Below are 12,843 nucleotides of genomic sequence, written 5' to 3' on the forward strand. Positions count from 1 at the left end.
TTACCTTTGGAGGGGACATGTGGCAGCACTTGTAAGCTCAGCTACCGGCGAAACTAGACTGAGTTTAAAAAGTAGGCGCTGAGATACAATACAAAAGAAGCTGCCTAAAAATAAATATGCTTTAGCAAGATGGTTAGGCTGTGCAATTGTGTTGTGGCACTTTTAAAGAGACTGGGGTTAAAGTTAAGAAACTTACGTCCCTTCTTGTAATGTATATGTAGATTATTTCATTGTTGTGAAATCAGATATGTGCTGTAAGAATTCCTGTGGATTTGGATGCAATGACACACAGATAAAGACCTATCAATGGAATATGCCCCATTTCTTATTCTCATTATATCGAATGTTCGTGTGCTGGCAGAACAGGTGCTGGAAGCACCTTTGTTAAGCAGTTAACCTTATGGCAGAAAGGGAATATTTCATGTTACTCCATCCCTCTAGCTCTTACTGAATAGTTTTGCTGAGAAAGTGTAAGTCAGTCAATAGCAACCAGCATTGTTGCCAATTTCTTTCCTGCAGGCAGGTACTAAGAGAACTACAGAAGAAGAAAAATAATAGATTTCAGGAACCAAATCAGTAAAACAGTACGTAGGAAAGAAAGATGTGCTAGCAGATCAGAAATTTGAAATGCCTGTGATCTTTTTATCGGTTGTCATCAACCCTTAATTGTTTTGTATTCTGGAAAACATTTTATTTGTATATGCTGCTCTCCACCTAAGTTATCTAATTCTTTGTAACTGGATGTATCTTCTCAGACATGATTTATTCATGCATATTGTCTAAAAAAAAAATCTTGACTCGTAGTAACAGTAGTAGTGAATCTTGTGTGGAATGGTAGGAATGTAGCCTTTTCCAGCATATTGGAAACATAAAATTAATGACTGAAGTTCTTCAGATCCATTTAAGTTTCAGAGGCTTACTTTTTTTTTTTCCTCCAAAGGGAACAAAAAATGGTTTAAATTGTGCCTCTTACAGAGCTTTTTTTTTTTTTTTTAATGCATTTAACAGCCAGGAGATTATGATGACTATAGAATGTGATAAGATGCTAAATTGTTATTGTTTTGAAAGTCTGTGAAGGAAAACATATTTGCTAACTCATGGTGACAAAAAAATGAATGCAGAACTCATAAAAACATCAACAGAAATGCCCTGTAGGAACGTATCAGCAGGTGGATGAGCAGGTAAGCTATGCAGAACTGTAGCATTACTTTCTGCATTAAGCTTTCTACAAGTGGTTGTAAACTAGAGGCTCAAATGAATATATATTTTAAAAATAAATGTTATTTTCTGGAGTAGCTTAAGGAAACGTTTAACAGAATCATAAACTGAAAGCTAACTTGAAAATTTTTATTGGGCAAGAAAAGGATGTGCTAACAGCAATGCAAACCTCTGAATCACACTTGGCCTATGTAATGACATTTAGATAGGTTAAAAGCAGGAATAATCATTTAAATGAGAGAAATGAGATGGAATGGGAAAAAAATACACATTTTATTAAAATCACGTGTCATATTCCTTCATGTGCCATATACCATCAGATGGGAATAGGTTATGAGTTTTAAGTCAAGGAGATTTAACTCTCCTCAGTGGGCCCATGGGTGATTAATCGATTGTCAGTACTTTTTTAGGTAAAGACTGTGTAAAGGAGCAAATGCTGTCAAGATTCATTCTAGAATTAACAGCCATGTTAATGCAGATGCAAACCAAAACCAAAGGATCTAGTAGTTATCTGGCCTGAGGAGATGGGTGTGGGAAGTGTTTCCACACTGATAACCATACCTTAAAAAAAAAGCCTAAAATTTACAATGTGAAGATTATGTGTTGCTGGTACCTGGGATTCCGTTTTAAAATGGTCATATTTGAGTAGAAAGTATACTTTTGTTTCGGGGGAAAAAAGTTGGTAAGAAGAAAGGTTTCTTTCATTTTTTTAATGTAAATATGTTCTTCCATCTCTACAAAGCTAGGGTGTGGTGATCTAATCGGTCTTTGTGGGCACTGCACAACAGTATTGTGGAATACTGCAGTCCATTAGAGAAGCTGTTGCATATTGTAAGTATATAAATGACGTAGATGTCGGAAATGGTTAAAAAAGGTGGTTGTTTCAAATACCAGTGCAGGAGTGGAGCTACATTAGCTTGAGAGACCCTGCACAGAATTATTTTCATGAATGCATTTTAAGTGCTCATAGTTAAGGCAACATACTGTATACCATCAGATTATCAGAAACCTCAAGGAATGCTTCTGCTCTCAAGGGCATACTGATCATTCCTCTCTGCTTATTAACATACATATACCACGCTGTTTGCGCTCTCATTTGTGCTATGGAAAACAACCTTTGACAGCTCATTTTCCTCTGCATTTGTAGCCAATGAGAAAAATTAGCAGCAAGTAAGAGCTAATTTTGCTCATGTTAGGAACAAGGCCTTGCCTTCTGTATACAAAATCTGTTATCTCAAAAAAAAATATATGTATATATTTTTTTAAGATACTACTTTTGGTCTCTTTTGTTCTTTTCCCTTCTAAAGAGAACCACGAGCATAGGGACTCTGGTGGTTTTTGTTGTATGGTAACTATCCTTTTTGCAATAAAAGAATTCTCTGCTATTTCATTTTGTCCTTTAAACCTCTTCGGTTTTGGGTGTCTCCTTTTCTATTAATAGCTTGCATCAGTAGCACTAATATCTTGTTGCCTGGCCTTTTTAATAGCAAAAGCAGCAAAGTTGAAACTGCCAAGATTATTGTGCTTTCTGGAAGTCTTCAAGAGCCCCACAGAAACCAGTTTGAAACTTTCTTCCTTCCCACTGTTGCTGCTTGGGAAAACTTGGAGCATGACAAAACAGTCAAAAGTACAACATGTTTTGAACTTAGAAGGTCTCTCCTCCAAGTGCAGTGATGAGAAAGGACAGTATTTCATAACAAAATTTTAAGTCCCCAGTAATCATTTCCTAATTGTTTCTATCCATCAGACAAGGATTGCCATACTCCCAAGGCTAATTAGATAACAGATAATTCAGCATTTACACTCCCTTCTCTCTGAAATTCATCTGAATTCATTTATATAATTATTTCTGTAAAATTTGCCATTTCTGCCTGTTCTTTTTCTTTTTTTTCTTAAGTAAATTGTACTGCAGTTCAGATATTCCAACCAAGTATTAAAAACTATACGAAATTTGTAAACAAGCCACATATATATATCCAAAGGGTCAGTTAGTGATTCTGGGGTACTCAACCTGATGCTCTAAAGAAGCATGTACTATAATGTACATATCCCTGAATCTCTAAAAACTGGTGTCTTTCACAAACTTCAGTGTATGATGTTTGTAGTCTCTCCTTTCCCTTGCTGATACCTCACAGTTGGGGCCGTGAGCACACGGATACACAACCTCGTGGTGACTCTTTGTGAACTCATCCTGTTACAGTTCTGGCTGGTGCCACTGTCCAAGTCTGTCATGTTGGCCAAGCAGAACAAAAATGCAGATTTGGTTGCTTTTGCTAAGAGGCCAAATCTTTTGGCTACTGAAAAAAAAATGATCAAAATGCTAATGGTTTGTATAGAATGTCCTCGCTCTGGACTCTTCCACAAATGAATAATGCTAATTAAGAGAAATCCTTTGTTTCAAAAACTGTTTCAACTGAGGTAATTTCTATATGTAACTGTGATACTGGTGTCCATAAACACATATTTAATGGCCTGTTGGACATAAAGATACATATTTGAACTGCAGCAGGTAAAGTGGTGGAACCTAGGAAGTGAATTACATACAAACTAGTATGGGAAGAAGTATTTATCATTTTTATTCTATGACAAGAGATGTCATGAGAGATGCCCATCATCTATATTGCACACTTGATATAAGACTGAAGAGTTTCTTGTACTCTTCCAATTCTCCTTTGCATTATTGAAAATCGGCAGCTGTAACTAAAGAGGACAGAGCGTGGGACTTGGAGAAAAAGTCTGCCTTAGTGATCAGTCCTGTAAAGTTTAAATTTGCCTTATTAAAATATGAATAGCAAACATTCTTATGCTCGTTCAAACACTTCAGAAGTGGTGATCATGACAGGCTCTAGTCTATATCACAAACCTAGCTACAAGGCTTAATACAGTTTAATACCATGAATATCCTTACTTGGGGAAAACCTCATGTTTTAACAGTTTAGAGGTTGAATTGTCTCAGGACTTTCAGAGAGTGAAGTTTGCTGGATTAGCGCTCAGGTCTCACTGAGAGCAAAGCAAAGGCAGTCACTTAGAAGTAGCTATCCTGAAGTATTATGCAATAAAGAGCTTATTTTTGTTAATATAGGGTCTTACACCATACATAGTGTCAGGTACTTTGCCATAGCACACCAGACTACATAACTAGTGTACATAGCATGTCCTTTTTTTTTCATTTATGTTAAAGGGAAGCGGTAGTGAAATTTTTGGACTTTGCTTTTAATTGCTGGGTTTTGGGGAAGAGTTGTTTTTCTTTTTGTGTGTGTGTTTTGATTGTGTTTCATTGTCACTGCTGCCAATGGTTTTCTATAGCAGCTTTAGGAGAGAAGCGTCTGTGATGGAAAATTCTGATGACATGTACATGTTCCTACATTTTCTGCTAGCAAAAGGGAAATGAAAAACGTGGGCTTTTCATGTGGAATGGAAAGTGATGTTGTTGCTGTGCTTAGCCTGTGGATCTGTAGTTTTATTAATCTGCAAAGAATAGAAAGAATTGATTTCTGTGTTTTGGATAGTACTTATATATAAGTGCTGCTTTGGAAATTGTGACTATGTCAACAACTTGTGTCTGTCCATTCTTTAAAGTCCTGCTTCTTGCTTTGTTTCAAATTTGATAGGAAAGTGAAAGTTTCATTGTATCCAAAAACATGTGATCCTACTAGCAATGAAAAGGAAACAGTCTGTGAATAGCAGACTTTCAGCAGATGCGTGTTTGAGAGCCATTGTATAACACTAAAGAGTAAATTTTGAGGTGTTGCTGGATATAGATAAACCAGAAACTTGATCATGAATTCAGAGAGCTAACATCTCTTGTCATGAGAAAATATGTAGCAGTGTTTTTAAGTTCGTGAGACCTTGATAGAAAAATTAACACTTTTTTGTTTATTCTGTTTTTGAGATAAAATAGCGATAATTCATAACCAAACTTTTTTTTTCCGTATAACTTGAGCTTGAAAAGGGTGATGAATGCAAACAATGGATGTCAGCAGTAACAGTCCACTGTTATATAATTTAATTTTAGTGGCTTGACATTTGCTATGAATGGTACAGTATTATTTTTCATAGACATGTGGATGTATAATAATTGTGAGTAACCTGCCATGCATTTCAAGAAAAGCAAAGTATGTTGTTTTAAGTTACAGGGGTAAAAGATTTAAGACCAGCTGAACAACAGTTTTAATTCACTGCTTTTTGAAGCTGAACTCCTTTAGAGTTTGGTTAGCAGACTCAACATTCCAATACTCTGGTATTTGGTAGAAAGGAAAGGTTTAAACAGATCGAGAGAAGTTGAATAAACTACCTGATTATAGGCACCTAGAATATCTAGCAAAGTTACTCTTCTTGTATAGCCATGGGGAAAATTTGTGACAGTAGGAATTAATTTCATATTGAAAAAGATTTGAGCTAGCACCTTGAACAATGAGTGTAGGGTGTTGTGGGTTTTTTTTTTTCATTTTTTTTCTGTTGCTTTACAAAAAAGCACTAAGTAAGCATTTTAAAAAATACACCAAAGGTTTTCTCTAGTCAGTCTGCAGTCAATGGAGGGAAGTATCTCATTTTGTAGTTAGCAGAAAGGAACAGGTTCTATGGTTCAAAACAGAAACATAATATTTTGAGTTGGTAGTGACTTTACTGTCCCAGGCTAGGCCATGAGAATGTACATAGTCCAAAGTGCAGCAGATAAGGTGTGAAAACTAGTACTTGGTGAGTTGTTACAGAAAAGAATCTAAATCCATATAGGGTCTTCTCAATGTTTTGGTGCATTTGATGACACAGATGTCAACATCCGGTTTCATTCAGCATGAAGTTTTAGAAGCTCCCCTGGACTTAGGGACTGGTGAGATTCAGTCAGTATTTCCTGTGGAGGCTAGTGTCAGTGAACTATTTGTGTATCCCAATACACTCCAAACTTTGGTTTTGGTCCCGTAGTCCCACTGAGCTCAAAAGATTATCCCAGGTGTAAAATGCCCAAAGAGACAGCTGTTTCCAATAGTGTTTTATAAAAGGTATGCCAGAAGTTTTGAATTTTCACAGAATTTTACTTAAGGTCCTGAATTTCAGTGATATTTCTATGGAGAATAACAATAGTGAGTATTTTCAGATTTGGATGAGGACAAGAGTGTTAATGATCTAACTAAATCAGAATAATTTCTCTAGGCTTCCCTGCGTTCAGAAAAGGGAGTCCATCAGGGAATAGGTCAGAGTGCCTAATGTTGTTTCTTGGCCTAAACTGACCATTAGAATTGTGCCTTAAGTAAAGTGGTTTTTCAACTAGAGTGGGCTTTTTGGGAGTGGGAGAGAGAAGAAAAATCACAGACCCATTGTATGATGTTAGTAATTCACAGTACTTATTAATTATATTTTCCTTCCGCTTGCATTTTCTCATGTTATTTTAGTGAGGAATTTTTGATTTTAAGGGCAACTGTGATCTACGGATTGAGAAATGCTGTTTTGGAAAGATATTTGTATCTTCATTGACTGTCAGGAGAAACTAAGGAGCCTGCTTTTGCTAGAACAATGTCAGCCTTTGTGCATACTCCCTTATGATCCCCTAAATATGATGCTACAATCACATGGATAAAACCAATTTATTCTCATTTTGGGGTTTGGATGATTTTCTGTAGCTTCCAACAGGAGTAAAGAAGACAGGGAGCATTGTAAATAATGTGCGATCAAAAAGAATATGCTGAAAATTCAATAACTTAAAAGAATCAGATAGTTTATTATCATCCAGATTAGTCTTCATTTATTTTTTTTTTATCACGGTGAGTGAAAGTGAGGGGCTTTTGAGTGCTACCTGACTTGTAAAGTAGAATGGGCACAATATTTGAAATGACATTTTCTTGCCCCTGTGGCAAATAAACATTTCACAGTTCATTATTTTATGTCCTCTCCCCAGTTGTACATGTACCAGCTGGATGGCATCTGAGAATCATTTAAGCATTTTATCATTCTATAACTCTCTGATGGAAATGACATTTAGAAGAAAAATTACTGATTTCTGTGTTCACTAAAAAGTAAACATGCATAGCTAATGGTTCTATTCACCACTGATCATACTTATGCATTTTTAATAAAAACTTGATTTTAATTCATACATAACTTATGAGAAATGTTTATCAGTTTAGAGATCTGCTGATTCCTACTTAAATGTTTAAATATACCTGGATACCTTTAAAATATCTTGCATTTGATGCTTGGATTAAGGTGAATCTTTATAGACAAGTTGCTTCTCTGCTGCAATGATGTAAAGTAATGGTGTAAAGTATATAGGAAGTGCTGATTATTATACTGATTGCTGAAAATAGTAAAAAATCCCATTTATTTGACATAAATGAATCTCATATTTTCCTATGCTGTTTGAAATAATAGCTTTCTGATATTGCCTGATATTGCAGTTTGGAGCACCAGTGTGTGTGTGTGGTGTTCTTCCTTTTTTTTTTTTTTTTTTTTTTTTTATATTTGGGATGTTAGGCAGTATCTCTAGTGGCAAGTCACCAGTTACATGTAACTGGCAAGTTACCAGTTATGTGAATGGGAATGAGAAAAGTCTGTCGTATTCTATATTCATACCATAACAGATTGAGTTCTGGTTTCCTCCTCACCCTTCTTTTCTTATGAAGGAATTCTCATTAGCGGGGCTTTGTACAGAAAGCAGCATGTGAGGTTATTTCTAAGAGGTATGTTGAAATGATGATGCCTGTCATTTTTATACATTACATCACCTTTCAGAAGACAAAAAATGTGGGACCCTTTGGAGATGGTGGGAGAGAGACTCATGCTTCTCATTCAAACATGTAATGAATAGGCTCTGAACCACCTTCTGGAAATGGCTGCCTCTTTTATCAACTGTATAGGCCACTCTTCTGCATGCAGCTTTATTTACTTCATTATATAGTTACCTCTGCTTATTTTTGATGATATCTTTGTATTAAAGACGATTAGATAGACTGTCAAACTCTTTTTTTAGAATTCAAGCAAACATAATTGAGTGATACATAACATTTCTCCTGGATGAATGGAAGTCATGCTAGGGGCCTAGAACAAGGGTCAGAGGGCTGCCCCTGTGCACCTTGGGAAGCATTTACTGTCACTCTGAGTGATGCTGCAGGAGTGAATCAAATTGGTGTACAAGAGCAAAATAGTATTAAGAGCTAGAGGGTCTTGAAGCTAAGGTACTGATTAATATATGTGTAAGAAAGCTTAACTGTCTTAGGAAATGATGTCATTCCTCTCCAGGTGACTCATAGTATGGGTCAATTTACTAATTAAAAATTCCTTTAAACTTCTTCATAGACAGACTATTAATTGGCCCTCAACAAGTATATAGTTCTTGTTTGAAGATAAAAAGCTTTTGTAAGTAGAGGAAGATAGATGCTGCAATGTCTCTTTAGAACAATGCATGTCTCTTTGAAAAGCCATTCTTCAATAATTAAAAAAAATAGTAAAGTTTGCTAATTTTTGCCATGACTGACAATGGCTTCGCATTTTTCATTATACTCTGGTCGCAGTCTTTGTGGCAGGGTCTTCTATTACAGAGCACAGAAACAAAAGGAGAAAAAAACCCCTTGTGTGTCATCACTGCCTTCACAAAGCCACAAATACATTAAACTCAAGATACTGTTCATTGTGCTCTCGAGCCACCAGTGACAAAGGTGCTGTGAGTACTACTGAATATGAGGGAGTCATATGTCATTACATCACTGTTCAAATTGGCAGAGCAAATAGCACTAAAACAAGTGAAAACATTAGCAGCTAAAGGAATGCAAAACAGTAAGAGGCTTGCCTTAAAAAAAAATAGAATTTAGATGTTATTTTGGTCATAAGTTATAAAGCTGATTTTACCTTTTTCCTGTCTTTTTATTTTATTTACTTATAAGTTCTTGTCCATGCCCATTTCATACCCTTGAGGCCAGTTAGCTTTTCTTTTCTTTGACAATTGCAGCAGTCATAGGCAGTGACAGCAGCTTGGTAACAAGCCAGATGATGGCACTGGTTGTGTTAAGATATGGGCTTCAATGTGTCCTGAAAACAGAGTTCATTGTCTTGGGTTTTACCAGACTGGCTTTCCTGAGTGTGGAGCTGTCCGTAAATTTGGTAGTTCTTGAAAGAAATCCACAACAAACTGGAGTTGGATGCAGTATTCAGCAATATTCCTAATAATGCCTATTTCTAATCCTGGCAACCTCTCAGACTATTTAGAGGGCCTTCTGTCTGGTACAATATTTTTTTGTTTTTTCTTTCCTTTTTTTGTAAATGAAAGCCATAACCCAGTGGTGGGGTCATAATGGCAGGGACAGAAGAAAAGCTGTTGGCCTCAGTGACTGGAAGAAATGTCTGTTCTGCATTGTGCTAAACTGTGCTTTTTCAGATGCATAATAAAAGTTATTTATGGACACGATAAAGTGGTATCTGTTGTATAATATCACAGATAGGCATAAGGATGATAACAAAAGGCAGCTGGTTTAGTAAGCTCTATTTGCTGCAGAAATGTGCTGTCCTTTGCGAATTGAAATAAAAAAAGAGAGGAGGATGTTGGGGTTTTTTTCCTGCTTCCTGGCATTTGCAATCATTCTTGCTTTTCAGTGTGCTTATAAAGACAATTACATGGGTCCCATGTCAGTATTATATTTGTCATGACTAGCACCTTATTAGAGGACAGCTGTTCTTCTCTGCCCAGCACATATATGTAACTACCACTGCTGATAACAGAAGTTGTGAGTGTAACCATCCTCTGCTTTTCACCCATGGGGGATGCTGGAGCTCTATGGTTTCAGTTAAATAACTTAGGTATAAAGCCAGGAACGAAATAGTGCCGTCACTATTTCGTTCCTGGCTTTATACCTAAGTTATTTATATATCTGGGACTATTCAGTTGCTTGTTCAGAGTTCAGTGCCTGTAAGGAGATTTTGAACTTCCAGGAATTATTAGTTGGCCTGTTTAACAAGGTGAGTAAGAAAGGCACTGTCCAAATGCCCAGTGTCTGAGTCTTTCAGTGCATGCTAAGTGTCTTCACTAGAAGGCCAGGTATTCAGAACCCCATCAGCCCAAGAGCAGTCCAAGGAAGCTTGGTGTGGAGATATTTTCAACTTGTAAGCATTTTATGTATCTCCTCTTTAATTCCATCAGGATTAAAAAAAAAAAGGAGTAACCAGCAGATTTTTCCAAAGCTACTCAGATGCTCTAATGGTGCTTTGGCTGCTGTGACTTCTGCTGAGAACTGGACTGAATTGGAACAAAAGAGAACGTAGAAGTGGCACAGTGCCATCATAATGCTGTTAAGAACTAATGTAAACTCAGCTGGAGAAAACCATTTGCAGTGAACAACAAGGTTTATTGACCATGGCAAGCCCAAGAACATATTCTCAAGAACCACCTCTTGGCATTTTAGCTGTTGTAATGAGCTGCATATGTAAATCTGTAAGCACTTGCTTCTCTCAGCTCCAAGCTGAGAGCAGCCCAGACTGGCCTAGGGAATGTAAACACATGCCTCTATATTCGTGCAAGTTTCTCTTTTGTTTTTTGTTTGCTTTTCAAAATTTGAGTAAATTGGAAATTCCACAGTACTTGGGGTGACTAATTAGATTTCTTGGTGAGCACAAGCCCTGACTTTTTTTGGAAGATGAAAATTATTCATCTTGAAACTACAGCATCTATTCCAGACAGTTTCCTTACTAATTTAAGACAAGATACAAAGCTACAGTGATGAATGGATTGAACAGTTAAAATTTGACATTTCCTTTTATGCTTACGCCATTTAAAAATAGCTGACTTTTGACAAACTGCTAGTATTTTTTTTATGAATTAGAAAACCTAGACTTACAGTAAGTTCGCTGCTACCTTTCAGTTTGAGGTCTCTGGAGAATGGCTGTGCTAAAGGTCCCAGCTGCTTTGATGTTCAGCACAAGCACAACAATACCAAATTGGGAGGAGCTGTTGGCTGCCTCAAAAGCAGAGAGGTCCTGCAGAGAGACCTCAACAAACTAGAGGGCTGGTCAATCACCAACCATATGAAGTTTAACAACTGCAAGTGCCAGATTCTGTGCCTGGGATGGGGCAGCCCTGAATGTATGTATGGGGTGGGTAGTGGGACACTGAAGAGCAGCCCCGCAGGAAGAGAGCTGGGGCTCCTGGTTGACGGCAAGTTGTACATGAGTCAGCAGTGCCCTGGCAGCCAGGAGGGCCAACTGTGTCCTGGGGTGCATCAGGCACAGCATCACCAGCCGGGCAAGGGAGGGGATTGTCCCGCTCTGCTCTGCGCTGGGGTGGCCTCACCTTGAACAGCATATTTTTGGCACTGCAGTATAAGAAGGATATAAAGCTATTAGAGAGAATCCAAAGGAAGGCAACAAAGATGGTGAAGGGCCTTGAGGTATGAGGAGTGGCTGAGGTCACTTGGTCTGTTCAGCCTGGAGGAGACTGAGGGGGGACCTCATTGCAGTCTGCAGCTTCCTCATGAGGGGCAGAGAAGGGTCAAGCACTGATCTCTTCCCTGTGGTGACCAGTGACAGGACCCAAGGGAATAGCATGAAGCTGTGTGTAAGCAGTAAACTTTAAAAACTTGATTAACTTATTTTTTTTATAATTATATGACATATTTTAAATCTCTGTAAAAAGTGCAAACTGGTGATACCAACGGTGCCAGAGGAATACTTCAGAACAGCCTTCTCTGAGGCAGTTCGGAAGTATGTCTCTCATAACGAGATACCAACCTCGTATTTTTGCCTCTATGGATTTCATGAGAACATGATTCTAGTCTCTGCACCCTTGGCCTATCAGCACCATTTAGGACAAGATTTTTTCTGCTCTCACGGATGTCTCCCTGTGTTGGTGTAGTGCCCCCTGGTGAGGATGTACTCAATGTCCTCCATGTAAGCTGTGAACAGTGGCATCCAGGGACTGAGCCATGCTGGCACCCCTCATACCTCAACGCAACAATGGCCACTGAATTGCATTCTTACAGTGTAAAGATATTTCAAAGTGAATTACATCCATTTTGTACCCACATAATCCAGCAGGAAGGTGAAGGAGAAGGTTTGTGCTCATGCAAAAACCTGAGACTCTCGCACTACTATGTCTCTGGTTTTCTTTAGCAGAGTGTTGTAACTTAGAGCTTTTATCCCATTTATCTTGAAGATGTGAACTTTGTTAAGGAGTGTGCTGAGACATGCTTGCTGAGCAAAGGAATGATTAATCTTCCAGGAGTGTTTCCATATAAAGCGTCAAATTACGTTTATGAGGAATCTCTACATCATAGCCGTCCTAGGACTTAAGGTCACTATACAAACACAGCCACCAATATCTCTTTAGAACATCAAATTTGATAGAGATAAAATTTGCTTAGTGAATATTTTTTTTAAAGGTCAAAAAGTAAAGATCATGTATTTACTTCAATTGAAATTCAGCAGGGCTTAGGTTAAAGTGAGGATAAAGAAAATATATCTCTAGAATGATGTTATACTTGACAGAATATTGATCAATAATTGTCTCAGCAGGAGCCGATGGTGAGCTGAAAATTTGTTTACAGTTTTACATAAATATTTCTGATTGGCTTGTCTTGTACATAGTTGTACATGGCTTTACCCTAGATTTTTGTTCCACACTTTGTCTCCACATTAATGTTCTAGGAA

General features: G+C 37.5%; 1 protein-coding gene across 1 annotated transcript in view; it reads left to right on the forward strand.

Moving 5' to 3' along the window:
- Positions 1-1,977: 1,977 nt before the first annotated feature.
- The window catches only part of NKAIN2 (Na+/K+ transporting ATPase interacting 2), a gene marked incomplete at its 5' end in the record, with an annotated part of 529,971 nt that continues 519,105 nt past the window's right edge, over positions 1,978-12,843 (forward strand). The window contains one exon of the mRNA XM_008637809.2: positions 1,978-2,049. Coding sequence (XP_008636031.2) covers positions 1,978-2,049 — 72 coding nt within the window. The remainder of the gene's footprint in view (positions 2,050-12,843) is intronic.

The sequence above is a fragment of the Corvus brachyrhynchos genome, unplaced genomic scaffold (genome assembly GCF_000691975.1).
Source record: "Corvus brachyrhynchos isolate BGI_N302 unplaced genomic scaffold, ASM69197v1 scaffold14, whole genome shotgun sequence".
NCBI lineage: Eukaryota > Metazoa > Chordata > Aves > Passeriformes > Corvidae > Corvus > Corvus brachyrhynchos.